Here is a 15,902-nt window from a genome sequence, read left to right as displayed (position 1 = left end):
ACATTTTCTGAACATCAAGAATTCCTTTTGGTAGGCTTGAAATTTCTTGTACAAGTTAGGAAAAGATACGTACAACTGTACAAGTATCCTTTTCCAGCCGAAGATGAATCAGAATTGATTCGAAATATACAGTTTCAATTAAAGTTTGATGCGTTTTAATTTGCACTCATTATTCAGAATAACTTTTATTCTATACATGCAAGTATCTACCATATCTATTGGTGAATTCCTTCTTTTAAAGAAATATGCTCATGACAGAAATTCACAGAACTATTTTAATATTCTGAGGAAGTTGGCAAATGGAATATTTATGAATAATGTTTTGAATTATATTCAAAAATCGGTAAAGCTGTCTTTGTTATTTTATATTGACATGGAGTTAGCAATATGGAGTTCCTGCTATTAACTGTAGGCTGTTTTGTTTTTCCATTTCTCCACATTAGTTTTCTGTATTTCGTCAAACGAACAATACCTGGCAGGTCAAAAGGTTTATATTTTGTAATAAGCCAAAGGTATCAGTTGTCAAATTTTAGAAATTATTATAAATTAAAATATAGAATGAATATTATGTAATAGACGGTGGGAATTCTTCGTAACAGTGTCAATGTCTCTACATAAAGCTAGTGGGAACAGTTGTGTAACATAATTTATAATAACATTGATATAGTTAATATACCATAATATATTTACTTTTCAATAGCATACACACAATGTATATAAAATAGCTTTCAATTAGTGAAAACTAGGTCGTTAGGTCATATGTACTTAAGAAATGCTTATTCCAAATCCAATCATATATAATTTGAGAAAAAAAAACTTTGTTGTTGCTGTTGTGATTGCAATTTAAAAAGCCAAATTGGGTTAATTTACCTGCAAAATCTACCAACTCCCCCTTGAATAGACTAGTTTTCAAGTGCCAAGTGTGAATGAGGTATCATCCATAGCATGTATTGTATATATATATGTCACTTACAACAATATGCAGAACTTTGCTATTTGCTGCTGAAATATCTGTCAACAGTAGATTGAGACAAAGGGTTTTCCCTTGCACCTGTATTTATTTTCCAGTAATTAAAAGTGGTCACCTATAAGTTTCATAATTAATTACATTTGTTTTATTTATAAATTCCAGGCTTGTTTCCTTGTTTCAAGCACTCTTTGCATCATGTGTTGGTCTTCAAGTTATCCTGAGGTGTGAAGATGTAATGAAAGAGAGGTATTTGTTACAGACTTATGGTTGCACTAATTTTAATTGTCACATTTGTTCAGAGGCAGTGCAGCATTTTAGCTGACTGAAGTGATATTTTGAATATACTGCAGTACCTCTTGGTGGGTACATATTCCGGTATATTTGACCCTACCAGGACTGAAGGTACCATATTCTGGTATGTTTGACCTTACCAAGATTGAAATAGGTTGACTGTACCATATTCCGGTATATTGGACCTTACCAAGGTAGAATATACCATATTCTGGTTTGTTGGACCTTACCAAGTTCAAATATACCTAAGGTCAAATATACCATATTTTGTTATATGTGCCAAATATAGTCAAATATACCATATTCCGGTATATTTTACTTTACCAAGTTTGAATAACTGTTTATTTTCAATTCTTTTTGTAAATCCTTTGCAGGTTTTTGTCTATCAATTATTATACATGGTTTGGGGTTTCATATTTCTACTACGATATTGGAGCAATGTTCCTGGGAAGTTACCACAGTTTTCCGAATCAAAATCTCAAAGAGATTTATCCAAGATTTTTTGCCAAGAATTGGCTGATCGTGTTACATCATATTTTTGTTCCATTATTTGGTTTTCCAATTATTGTGGTGAGGACTATTAAACTTGAATGAGGTAGTTCAATCATGGTTAAGTCTAGTCTGCATAAAGCAACGAACTTAAAACATTTTCTTTCTTTTAATTTTTACAAGTTTTACAGACGTGGTCTTGGCGATTTTTTTGTTGGCTGCATTTTTTTTGCTGAAGTGAGCACGCCTTTTGTGTCCATACATGCAATATTAAAACAAGTAAGTAGTAAGTCGTCTATATGATGCAATACATGCAATATTAAAACGAGAATGTAGTAAGAGTCCGTGGTTATATGGCTTAGGGTAGGTAAATTTACGAGCAGTTTTCGTATTTTGTACTCCGGGTTAGGCCAAGGGTATAGGGCTAGAAAGTAGAAAGAACCGTGTTAATTGGGAGCAGCACAATATTGTTTAAACTGGAAGGAGAACATGTGCCTATGGTTGACTTGTCGACATAGTAGAAGTGGAAGTTGTTTCAATTTCGTACCCGGAGCTCGAGGGTACAAGAGTGGAATCGTATATGTTTGTCAGAGGATTCTTTCTTCAAATTTGATTGTTACTACCGAATGGGAGTGACGTCTGCCAGCGATGTACAGCCAGGTTGTGATGTAATATCAGTACACCTCACACGAGGCACAGAATAGAAGAGAGCCATTTTCCAAGAATCTGTACCGGGAATCGATTTCTCAAGGCTTTCAACGACACATTTCTTTGCAAGTGGAAATCCAGCCTAACTATACAAGACAGTTCTCTTGGCTCCGCTTATAGTCAAACGACCAGTGTGCTTAACTACTCCTTTTACAATACTATAACACTATATTTTTCGAGTATTCGATGTAATGACTGCCGATAGTGTAACCTTTGCCTATCTGATCGTTTTAAACGTTCAAAAATAACCATGTAAACAAAATTATGCAAGGATAGAAATTAACCTTTTAACCCAACTGTAAATACTTTATTTTACAGAGGGTTTAACCGTCGGCTTTCTTGTCAATTTTAGCTGGACATGCAAAGGTCTAGGATCTTCAAAGTCAACGGGTGTTTCTTAGCAACTTCATTTTTTCTTGGTCGAATTCTTATTTTTCCCTACATGTATCACAACTATGCCAACTACTCGAAAATCTCCACGTGGCAAGTTCCACTGAAAATACCGTTACTTTGTAACATCAGCTGTTTAGGATTGTTGACACTCCAGTTGTTCTGGTTTTCTGCGATATTACGACAAGGTTTTGCATTTCTGAACATATCAATGAGGCCGATTTCTTCCAGAGAGGAACAAAACACCAAGTCTGGCATCACTAAACGTCTTACAAAAGATAATTTTGGAAATAATGTGGATAGTAATTTTAACTCTAACGGTAAAGGGCGATGACATATAATAAATGAACGTTATTAATTTGCTCACATAATTTTTTCTATCGCTACAAAGAGCGACAGAAATATAAAAAAATATTTTCGGAATGTTTTACCATTTTACCATTTACCAATTTTTTCTCCACTGGTTCATCTCTGATCTAGAAATCCACTATTTTCATTTATGATATCACCTTGGCTTTGAAATTGGTCAAGACAGATCTAGATGTTTTAGTATCCTTATAAACTATAATTTAGGGTAATTGACGAAGTTTATTTGTTCACAAACGTAATCATTATTTATTATAAATAAGAAAAATCCATTTGACAAAGTATTTTAACAGCTTTAGTATACTTATAAGCCATTATTTAGGTTAATTGATAAAGTTAATTAGTTCACATTACCCTGGCTTTGAAATTGGTCAAAACAGATCTAGATGTTTTAATATCCTTATAAAACTATTAGGGTAATTGACGAAGTTGATTGGTTCACAAACATAATCATTATGTATTATAAATGAAAAATCATGTTGAGAAAGTATTTTAACTGCTGCAGTTTTGGATTAATCATTAATAAATAAGGCATTGTTTTCAAGACCTTATTTTGATTCACATATACAGTTCATCGGGAAATTCATGGAGTTCGGATATTTTCTCAACTTGATATTCCTGTTTATTGTGAATATATGTTTCTTTCTCTCGGGAATATGCTTGAATTCCTTGGTCATAATCAGTTTCTGGAGATCAGCGCAGCTTCGAAAGAAATTGTGTTATTTCATGATTATGGTTTTGTCCTGTTGCGATTTGCTGGCGGTCTTAACTAATAATTCCTTGATGGTTTTTATTGCGATGTTTTGGCTAACTGGAAATGGAAATGCTCTGAGGGTAACTTGGGTGCGCATTCTTAATGCGCTATCACAAACTTTCATTGGTGTTTCTTTGATGGCTCTCTTCGTCTTGAATTTTAATCAATATTTAGCGACACGTTATCCCATCTTTCATCGAACATCTGTAACGAAGAGAAAACTTTTAACTCTTTTTGCTGTGATGGTTTTTTTCACTTGTGGTTTTTCTGATGGTTACAAACTCTGTAATTCCCCTCCATGTTGCTTTTCTCATTGGTTTGATTACCATAGCTCCTCTGATGTTATTCATAAACTACAAGATTTTTTCAATAGCGAGGAAAACTCGTGTAGACAGAGAAGCATCACCCGATGTAAGAAAAACGTTTTCTTTGACGAATACATCAAGTTGCTTGTTAGCAGTCGCTTGTTTTGTCGCACTGTCAGTTCCAAGTTTCGTCTTTATTGGACTAGAATTTCACTCGAAAGAAAAATGGTATAATTTTCATACCACATCTCTGCTTGTGGTCTGGGCTCAAACAATTGGCTCGATGAACGGGACATTTAACTGCGTGATTTTTTACTGGAAAAACGCAATCTTACGCACCGAAGGAATGAAAGTTATTAAAAGTATAAAAACCTGTAGAAGACGACAATTTCAAACGTGAATGAAAGTAATAAAATTATGAAAAAAATAGACTGATGCAAACATTAAATGGGAGAAAAATTACTGTAAATGGTGTAAATAACGTAATTTTAAGTGCAACACAAAGGAAGCATAAAAGCAATATATCAAAGGCAATTGTCTATGGAGGCGTAGTGTATGTATAAACAAAGTTTTGCGATCTTTATTTTTTAATTTGTGAGTCCTGAGGTATGGGGTAGTCAGTAGAAACGATGCTTAAATTTAGACACGACTTTGTAAATTATCTTTAGTGTACGACGTAGTTGCCACAAAAGGTCAGTTTTCTGAGCCTTGCATGGGCCGAAGCCCCGTTTCAGTAAATGTTCATAGAATAAAAACTTTGATGTGTTTGTCTCTGTTCTTCATGCAGGCATGATTCAAATCGCCTTAATTCGACGAAAAGTTGTTAAATATAGCGCTTTGAAAGATGATTTGAAACGAGTTTATACATCAAAAGATACGCGCTTAAACAGTAAGAACGCAGGAATGCATAGCATAGGGGACATGAAAACCGAGCTAATCGTAGACCTGAACTAGAATGTGCTGTTGCATGCCTCTATTTTAATTAAGTATCTTCATTTTTGATAACACCGCGCTTGATTTGAAACCGGTCAAGATAAAGATTGTTTTATTATAGCCAATTAAACACTATTGTTTTTAGGTTAATTGATAAAGTTAATTATTTTATTTAGACATTAATCAGTCATTATAATTCTTTCTTATTAAAAAAGAAAAATCAAGTTGGAAAAGTATTCAGTTTTGGACAACTGCCTATCAAAAAATATATAAATAAAGCGCGTTATATAAGACAACTTGCCGTCGAATGTAGAAATCCTGTTGTGGTCATGTCGTGGAAAAATTTTCGTGTGAATTGATTAAGCTTTAATAGATTAACTTTTGATTTAGGCAACAAAAAGGAAATTTCCGAAAGGGGCATACTAAATTTAGTAAAATTACCAATTATTAGTGTAACTATAAATTTATTAAATGCTTCCGCCCGTAGTAAAGAAAGTATAAAGAATTGGCTGCTTTGTATAGCTATATTTTCCGTAATACTTAAAACTTGGCCATTATACTAATTTCGGTATCCTCTTTTTAGCTGTGGTGATTTATTTCCTTATTGTGACCTAGATCGTATGTTGGTCTATTATATATGCAAAATACCCATTAAAGCATGTCTCTTTTATCATAGCGCAAGTTATAAAGTTGTCATTAACATTGGAAAACGTTTTTCTCTAAAATGATAGATTAAGAACTTATAAATATGGCATTGTTTTTCGTGACTTCATTTTAATGCACCTGCATATTGAAATCGCCTGTGTTGTAAATGGAGTTCGGATACTTTCTCAACTTGATATTCCTGTTTGTTGTGAATATATGTTTCTTTCTCTCGGGAATATGTTTAAATTCCTTGGTCATAATCAGTTTCTGGAGATCAACGCAGCTTCGAAAGAAATTGTGTTATTTCATGATCATGGTTTTGTCCTGTTGCGATTTGTTTGTGGTCATAACTTGTCATTCGTGGGTAGCTTATGTTGCGATGTTATTGTTGACTGGAAGCGGATATGACATTCTTGTTAGGTGGTTACGCATTTACGATGTACTTTCAAATTCTTTCATTACGCTTACCTGGCTCCTTCTTTTGGTGATGAATTTTGATCGATATTTAGCGACATATTATCCCATCTTTCATCGAACATCCGTAACGAAGAGAAAACTTTTGATTCTTCTTGCGATTCTGAGTTTTCTTTTTCTTATTTTAACAATGATGACTTTAGAATTTGTAATTTACGAATTAGGTATTCTATTCACTATCATTATTTTCGTCCCGCCGATGTTTTTCATGAACTACAAGCTGTTTAGGATCGCGAAGGAAAGTCGCGGGAACAGAGGAATACCACCAGCCGATATTCGAAAAAGGTTTTCTTTGAAGCATACATCAATATGCTTGCTGGCGGTCGCTTGTTTTGTGTTACAGTCAATTCCATCACTTGTATTCATTGGACTGAGAATGAACTCGAAGCCGAAGGGGAATGGAATTATTTTTGATAATATTGAACTTATCGGAAGCTGGGTTAAAACAATTTGCTCGATGAACAGTACATTCAACTGCTTGATATTTTACTGGAAAAACTCGATTTTACGCAACGAAGGAATGAAAATTGTTAAAGGCATTAAAATGTGCAGAAAGTGATATTTGTATGGCTCCATGCAGTTATACGCGGTATACAAGATTGCTCTGGGAACAGGTCAAATTTTGTAGCCAATAAAAGGATGTAAAAATTTTACGTGCGAGACCTGCGTGGAGCAAACATGTGCATGACGAGAGGGTATAAAGTGTATAAAGAAAGCCCATTAAAGTGAATTTTTTCTTTCAGTATAAGCATTAATTTCCAAGGAGGATTTCATGCTTCCTATATCAGTTTAGGGATGCGACTTGAGAGGAATAGGTACAAAAGTATATTTAACTGAACGCTTTAGCAGAAGTAAAATTTTTCATAATATATTGCATAAAAAATTAAGAACGGTACTAAATATAAATATACTATATATAATATATAGAGGTAAAAAGGAATTCTTGCTTGATCGAATGCGTTTCTTGAGTATATATATGAACGATAGACGCCGAGCTATCTTGGTAAAAGAACTGCAAGGCTGAACCAGCTTTCTATATATATGCATGCATGGAAAGGATATATTTTGTATCTGATGCAACTTCTTAAAGTACAAACACTGCAAGTGTACCATAGTTTGGTTTTTTATAGAGAATTACAGCCTAGTGATAGATTGTAAGCGAGCTTGCATGGGTTTAGGCCATCACATGCCCGAGAGTGCATATTCTTCAATTTAGCCCGTTTTGAATAATTTTTAATTATTATAGATAATTTATTTGCTTAGCCTCAATCAAGCTATAGCTAATTGCGTTTTATGTTGATTAGATTTTTTTACAAACTTCAAACTAACGACAGCCGAAACAGATGTTTATTAAGATTGCCTAGCTTCGAGCTAGGACCTCGATCCTGAGAGATAGTCGAAACGTTCCTCCATTTTTTTTTGTTTGGGATCAGACGACCATGTCATTTCCCGCCAATACTCCACCATGTTTGTTTACCATATCTTTTTTCTATACTTCTTCACCCCTGACTTAAAAACCATGGCCTGTAATATAAAGACCCATACACTCTAATTTAATTAAATATTATTAATTTTAGCTATTAAAAATTTTTTAATAAAAACTCACTAATCCGAAACGCCAATAATAAATGCCGAAACAAATGTTATAACGTCACGTGAAACGAGAATAGGTATAGCTGCCCCTGATTTTTTACTACACTCCTACACAAAGGCAGTAGAATAGTGTCGATGGCGAATGTATTCTTTTTATGATCACTCAGAAGGGGTTGAACATGCAGAGATCGCATGGGAGAAATAAAAAAGATGTAGCTCCTGGGGCCGGTTGTATCAAGCCCGTTTAGCTTAAACGAAGAATATTATGCACTAAATATGTAGTTGTAAACAGTATCTTTGTATTATTTAAGGTTAAAAACATTTAGTTTGCTTGTTGAGTAAAACGATAGACTTGCTTTCTATTTTGAACTTAACCACCGTTTAAGCTAAACGGGCTTGATCAAACCGGCCCTTGGTCTGACAAGTCTGAGATTTAGGTAAGGATTGTTTTTTCAGTATACTCTCTGTATTAAAAACGGTAGAAGATGAAAATTCTCAGCAATTGATTGATAAGTTACTAGAGCCTCCAATTTCCGAGAGTAATTAATCTAGGCCTCTGCATGATATCAGGATGCATAATATTGTCTCTTATTAAGACCGAAAAATTGTTAGATGAGAATTTTTAGGTGATTAATAATTGTCAAAAATTTCTTATTCCATGCATGTGTTTGATAGTATTGCATGAACAGAGCGATGAAATATATTTCAAGAAGAATAATGGTTTTGTTGAAAAATGAAACTTTCTATTGTTCGAAGACAAAAGATTCAGTATTTATAATTATGAATATTTAGTGTTGCGTTTATTTTATAGACCCTGTATAGTTTGGCCAAGGTTATACGTCGCATTTCCGTCGTGTCGAATGCAATTCAAACAATAGATAATGGGATGATAAACCTCGTCAGTAAGCTTCATTATTTATTGTTTAAATTGCAGTCGGCGCTGCGAAAATGCGACGTTTAACCTAGGCCTTTATTACTTATGGAGTGGAAATTCCCATGCATGTGCAGATATATGCTAATATGCATGGCTGTTTGTTTCGTTAAAAATTTCTTCATTGATTCGCAGTTTATCGAAAACTGTAGCAGTTAAATATAGAAGTACTCAACTTAATATTCTTTATTAATAAATAATACTAACAGATTAATAAATCAAGATACTGAGCATTATCGGCTTTACAATATATTACATGCAAATTCGCTTGCATGTAATTTATTGCTTCCTAGAAAAACTGTGTATTGATGTATACATGCGTACATATATATGCTGCAATTCATTGGAAATCATGCATTTAGGATATTTTCTAAACTTAATCTTTTTGTTTATTGTTAACGTATGTTTCTTTTTCTTGGGAATATGTTTAAATTCCTTGGTGATAATCAGTTTCTGGAGATCAACGCAGCTTCGAAAGAAATTGTGCTATTTCATGATCTTGGTTTTGTCCTGTTGCGATTTGCTGGCGGTCTTAACGAATCATTCCTTTCTATCCTCTATTGTGATGTTATGGTTAACTGGAAATGATGATGTTTTTACGGGTAGTTGGGTATTTTTTTCCGAAAAGATATCAAGTGGTCTCCTTGGAATTTCCTTACTCGCTTTTTTGGTCATGAGCTTTGACCGATATTTAGCGACATATCATCCCGTCTATCATCGAACATTTATAACGAAGGAAAAACTCTTGATTCTTTTGGCAATACTGACGGGTTTTTTCCTATTCCTGGTGGTGTTATCTCTAATATTTTCCTTCCAGGGTGCTGGTCTGATTTTTCTGGCAGCTATATCGCTCCTCCGATGTTGTTCTTGAACTACAAGCTGTTTACAATCGCGAGGAAAAGTCGTGGAAACAGACAAATAGCACCCAATGCGAGAAAGACGATTTCTTTGAGGAATACATCGAGTTGCTTGCTAGCAGTCGCTTGTTTTGTGGCGCTGTCCATTCCATCGTTTGTCTACTTTGCACTGATAATAAGCTCGGAAAATAAAGTTTATTATTTAAATAATACACTGCTTCTTGGATTGTGGGCCAAAACAATTTGTTCTCTAATTGCTACATTCAACTGCTTGATATTTTACTGGAAAAATACGATTTTACGCACCGAGGGAATAAAAGTTATTAAAAGCATTAAAAACTGTAGAATACGAAAATTCTCAGTAATTGATTGATAAGTGACTAGAACCTCCAATTTCCTACAGTAATTAATCTGGGTTTCTGATATCAGGATGAATATGATATTGTCTCTTATTAAGACCGAAAAATTCAGTGTTAGATGAGAATTTTTTAGGTGATTAATAATTGTCAAAAATTTCTTATTCCATGCATGTGCTTCATAGTATTGCATGAACAGAGCGATGAAATATATTTCAAGATGAATAATGGTTTTGCTGCATGAAAAATGAAAAAGGCGGGTTATGGATTTCTTAATATATGAATTACTTAGAGTATAATTTATAAAAACAATTAGTTCACCTTATATTGCTTTCAGTATGTTAAATTAAATAAAACTTATTAAATGAAGGCAACGCTCAATCATATAGACATATTATATATACCAGGGGCAGGGCCGGCTGTTTGGAGATAACTGCGATCATAGACAAATAGAAATCAAATAGAATATCGAGTATAGTCGAAGACAAAAGATTCAGTATTTGTATATAATTATGAATGTTTAGTGCTGCATTTATTTTATAGACCCTTATCTATTTGATTATCTATGCTGCGATTTAACCGCATTTTTCTTATACGCCACGTCACGCACGTAAAAGTCTAAATCCTTATGTATCATTGTATGTCATATAAAAAGCCAAGCGAATAAATCGAAAGAACTTCGTTATAAAAAAACACACCCACTCAATATTCACGAATATTCACTTTGGTCGCTTTCCGAGTATAGTCGAAGACAAAAGATTCAGTATTTATGAATATTTAGTGTTGCGTTTATTTTATAGACCCTGTATAAGTTTGGACAAGGTTATACGTCGCATTTTCGTCGCGTCGAATGCAATTTAAACAACAAATAATGAGATGATAAACCTCGTTAAGCTTCATTATTTAATTATTGTTTAAATTGCATTTGGCGCGACAAAGATGATTTGGCGCGACCAAGATGCGACGTTTAACCTAGGCCTTTATCACTTATATATGCATGGGGTGGAAATTCCCATGCGCTATAATATGCATGTTTGTTTCGTTAAAAATTTCCCCATTGATCGCAGTTTTTTGAAAGCTGTTGCAGTTAAATATAGAAGATTAGAAGTCCCTAACTTAATATTCTTTTAATAATAAATAAAACCTTAATAGATTGTTAAATCAAGATGTTGAGCATTATTGGCTTTTAAATTACCTGCAAATTCGCTTGCATGACTGTAATTTATTGCTTCCAAGTAAAACTGTGTTTTGATGTATACATGCGTTTATCTACAATTCATCGGAAAATATGCAGTTACAATACTCTCTAAACTTGATATTTTTGTTTATTGTGAATATATGTTTCTTTTTTTCGGGAATATGTTTAAATTCCTTGGTCATAATCAGTTTCCGGAGATCAGCGCAGCTTCGAAAGAAATTGTGTTATTTTATGATCATGGTTTTGTCCTGTTGCGATATATCTGTGGTCTTAACAAATCATTCCTTTATGGCTTCTTCTGTGATGTTATGGTTGACGGGGAATGTTAATGCTATTAGGAGTAGCTGGGTTAGTTTTTCCGATGCGCTAACAAATGGTTTCCTTGGAATTTCCTTACTTGCTTTTTTGGTCATGAGCTTAGACCGATATTTGGCGACATATCATCCCGTCTACCATCGAACATCTGTAACGAAGGAAAAACTCTTAACTCTTTTTGCAATACTGGCGGGGTCAGTTTTACCGCTTTTAGCGGCGTTAATTCTCATCTATCCATCCGAAGGACAAAGTGCTTGTCTGATATTCCTATTTGCTATTGTTCCACCGATGTTGTTTATGAACTACAAGCTGTTTAGAATCGCGAAGAAAAGTCGCGAAAACAGAAGAATATCAGCCGATAAGAGAAAGACGTCATTAAAGAATACATCGAGTTGCTTGCTAGCGGTCGCTTGTTTTCTGGCGCTATCCATTCCATCGTTCGGCTACTTTCTACTAAGGATTAACTCAAAAACCAAAGGCTATCATTTAAATAACGCGCAGTTCGTTGGATTGTGGGCTAAAACCATTGGCTCAATGAATGCTACATTTAACTGCTTGATCTTCTACTGGAAAAATGCGATTTTACGCAGCGAGGGAATGAAAGTTATTAAAGGCATTAAAGTCTGTAGAAGATAACAATTCTAAAGTCTGAACACACGGCTACAAGCCTACGATTGTATATGTACCCTGTGGCTGAAACCTTCAACTTCCGAAAAAAATTCTGGACTTCAATCTACCTGCGTGCAGGGAAATTTTAGATGTGAACCTAGTTAAGCTATACCCTGGAACGATAACTGAGGGTTATTTGGCCCCCATCTTTGAAGCCGAAATGGGTACCAGTGCCAGTCTATTTTTATTGTTTGTCGGCCCGATCGTCGACCGAATTATCATTCCAGTTTATATAGAGTTCACTGTGTGAACCATCACAGATATACGTAATCTCGTTCCCCAAGCCCGCTATTTCTTTGGCGAGAAAACTAAGCCTCTAAGAAAAATCGAAATCAGAAATGATTCTCATTGGTCGTTCACGCAGTTTCAATGTTGAAATTCAAAAAACTGTTACAAACCTGAAACCACAAGCCAGGATTTGGCCCCGGGCCCCCAACCTGAAGGGGCCCCTGACAAAAGAAAGAACCTAAAATTAAAGCACCTAACAAACGTTGGGCTCCGTGTATATCGCACACTAGTGGAAAGTACGAGTGACAGTCATTGTTATTTCAATTTCTAAGATATGTTGATATTGTTTGTAAAAAGGCTTGTTTGTTAAACTTTTTCACATCGCTTTGAAGTACTTTATACCTCGCAGGTATTTAAAACCATGACGTCAAAAGGCCCCACAAAAAATTTTTGCCCCAGGCCCCACAATTTCTCTCGGTGCCGCTGCATGTGCATCATGGTGCATCATTATGCATTATGCAAGCATAAAGAAACTAGATTTTAGAATCTGTATCTATCCTGTATAAATTCCATGTGAAAATACTAAACTTTACATGTTGATTAGTTTTCTCAACATTGATTTTCAAACATCAACAAAATATAGATCACTCTTTTTACCAAAAAAGAATTTTATACCATTTTGAAATTAATAACAACAAGTGATAACTTTAATTGCAAATTTTATTTGCGCAAAATGTGTCCTTACATTATTACCAACTCAACTGTCCATAAGTTTCCATCTACCAAACTACACCCCAAGACAAATGCATTGCAACAAGAGTTCGCTACCTAAAAATTCCTACAACTTGCAAAGGCAGAACAAGGTTGGTATAAAAACCCCTAAAGCAATAAAAACAGGTAGTAGTAAGCTGCTTTCATCTGTAGCATACGGATCAGTTGCCCTGGGACCAGATGTTTTCCTAGCTCGGTCTGGTTTATCGTCAGATTTCCCATCATCTTCATCCTGCTCATCATTTTCACCTTGGTCGGGACCAGGCAGCGATGGTAATTTAGGGACATCTAGGAGAGAATGGAATCATTATAGGTTAACAATGGTATTCACTACTGAGTGGCCCTCTCCATGGGCATAGACAAATGTAGGCAACATTCAGATCCCTGTATTTGTACTGTAGTGGCCCTAATTCTTCAGCAAATCTACCAATTTTAAACTGAGGAATGGATTGGTAAAATTGACTGGTGATGCAAATTATGTGAGCTGGACATTGATTGTGGCCCCCTTTCCCCTTATTATATCTAGAGATCTATATTCTACAGCCCAAAATAGTTCATTTCATGCTGAATAAAGTTTTCAAAATTTTCATCTACCATGCACATTGCACTCAGGTAAATGTGCATGCTCGCTGCATGACAATAAGTTTGCTTGCCAGAGTAGTAATAAGTCAGTTTGCAAGCAATACAAGTCCTCTGTTGCATATTTCTTGAATGAAATAATTTGAACAAACCTTCCAAGTTGCCTTTCATAACAACAATGGCATTAATCTTGGGATTGTCATAACCCTAAACATAAACAAAACACCATATACTTTTCCTGCTATATATATGAAAGGTCTCCAAACACTACTGTAAAAAAACTTAGATATTTTTGACAATGAGATCCAGAGACTCTAAGCCTAATTAAAGGGAGGGCTTGGGGAGGGTCGACCAGAACTTAATACCAACTTCATTTTTTCAACAAGATTTTAAGGGATTTTACCTTAACAAATTCTACATGTAAACTACCAGGGAATCGGTGAAGTTGTGTGTCAACCAAGATTTGTCCTTTGTTTATAGTGAATGATATATATTCATCATGTGCAATGCCTTTTCCAACTTTGTCGTATATATCCAATTGTTTGACAGCTAATATGTTGTTAACATACACATCGAAAACCTACACAAAAAAGATATATATTCCATGGTCTGTAAGCACATGTTTGCAATACACACTACAGTGTATAATTTGTACTGTCACATTTCTATTGAGGAAAATTGGGAATCTTAAAGGCTTGTAAGCTTGCACCGATTGCTGTTTAAAAATAAAAATATCATCATCATAGGGGCAAAAGTAAATTTGCAATTAAGAGCACCCTGGAGTTAAATTCTTTCGCTGCACCAGCCGCAACACAACTGCTTATGTTGCAAGTTGCAAAGTTGATCACATTGTCTGACACTTAGCCTCAGTGGGAGACTTGCAATATATGGTCAACAAAAAGCTGAATATTGCATATAGGGCGACATTCAACAAAATTCTGACTTCCTGCAATGCAGTGAGAATTGCAACATGTCTTGTAGTACTATTGTGAAATCAACCAATCACATCACGACCAATCACACTAGCTTTTATGCTAAGGGTCGATTTATGCTGGCAATTAAAGTAATTCATCACAGACCACACCTATGGGTTACACCTGTCTGACATGTCATTGTAACATTCAATATTTGCAATTTTAATACATGGCAAGCTGGAGGAAAGCAATAAAAAAAAGAACAACACCGTAAGCTTTAGTTTGAAACTTTGAGCTTGCAACCTAATTTCAATTCACCTTTGAAGTCACCTGATCAGACTGACATTGGGTAATTGTTAGATGATGCTGATGAAATATATACATGAGGAAATGATATATATGAGGAAATGGCATTATCTATAGCCTGTTAATATACACATTTAACTTTGGTTAATTATTACCTTTAGTTTGGGGCCTTGAAAATACACCTCACTAAATTTGAGCACTAATACATAATCACCATCTTCTTTGATCGGGATATCGTATGCAAAATTTGAAAGGTGATATCGTTCCGTTTGGTATAAGATTTGATCAAGCGGGGCGACGCGACCTATAGCGAGCCGTTTGCCGTAATCCGAAGCAGTTCCTATACCAAGTTTATCAGCCTGATAATGCACTCCATTGAGGTCAGTGTGATCAGGTCCACCGCAATTGACAGCGAATACAACTTCTCCCGTTGCTGTTATTTCATTCGCGAGAAGAAACAGTATTGAAATGGCACAAAAACAGCTTAAAATGTTGATAAACGAGACCAACTCCATTGTACAAATTAGAATAATTTCGACTTCGTGCACCTGTGTTCTATTTTTTTTATTGTCACATTGTTTGAAAGCACCGACATATTGCCGATATTTCCACGGAAACGGCGGGACAAAATTATCGCTTCCGAACTGACACTGAGCTATATAATATTTCCGCTCCCACTGAAGCTATATAGGAGATATTATATCCACTATTTTCCCTAACCACCCCCCAAAACTCGTATTCTTGAATTTGTTTCGTAATAAACTTTATTTATACACAAAAAGAAGCGTCAAAGAATATTTACGGAGTAGCAAAAAGGCTCCCATTAGACTCTGACATTAGTTAACGAAAGCATTTGAGGT

The 15,902-nt window shown here is 34.9% G+C and overlaps 2 protein-coding genes across 2 annotated transcripts; one reads left to right on the top strand and one right to left on the bottom strand.

Moving 5' to 3' along the window:
- The first annotated feature begins 308 nt into the window (after positions 1 to 308).
- Positions 309 to 3,862, top strand: LOC114520604 (protein FAM57A-like). Its single transcript, XM_028540910.1, has 5 exons — positions 309 to 512; positions 1,133 to 1,216; positions 1,636 to 1,831; positions 1,934 to 2,029; positions 2,811 to 3,862. The coding sequence occupies exons 1-5, from the start codon at positions 388 to 390 to the stop codon at positions 3,180 to 3,182; spliced, it is 873 nt and encodes a 290-aa protein (XP_028396711.1). The 5' UTR covers positions 309 to 387; the 3' UTR covers positions 3,183 to 3,862.
- Positions 3,863 to 13,174: 9,312 nt separating this feature from the next.
- LOC114520550 (malectin-like) lies at positions 13,175 to 15,613 on the bottom strand. Its single transcript, XM_028540844.1, has 4 exons — positions 15,198 to 15,613; positions 14,226 to 14,402; positions 13,975 to 14,029; positions 13,175 to 13,531 (listed from the first exon to the last, which is right to left on the bottom strand). Exons 1-4 carry the CDS (start codon positions 15,555 to 15,557, stop codon positions 13,311 to 13,313), a joined length of 813 nt encoding a protein of 270 aa, XP_028396645.1. The 5' UTR covers positions 15,558 to 15,613; the 3' UTR covers positions 13,175 to 13,310.
- Between the last annotated feature and the right edge of the window lie 289 nt (positions 15,614 to 15,902).

This window comes from Dendronephthya gigantea, unplaced genomic scaffold (assembly GCF_004324835.1).
Source record: "Dendronephthya gigantea isolate DGI-Jeju-01 unplaced genomic scaffold, DenGig_1.0 000016F, whole genome shotgun sequence".
NCBI classification, from domain to species: Eukaryota; Metazoa; Cnidaria; class Anthozoa; order Malacalcyonacea; family Nephtheidae; genus Dendronephthya; species Dendronephthya gigantea.
Note: the sequence above shows the minus strand (reverse complement) of the source record. Positions and strands in the feature narration are given on the sequence as shown.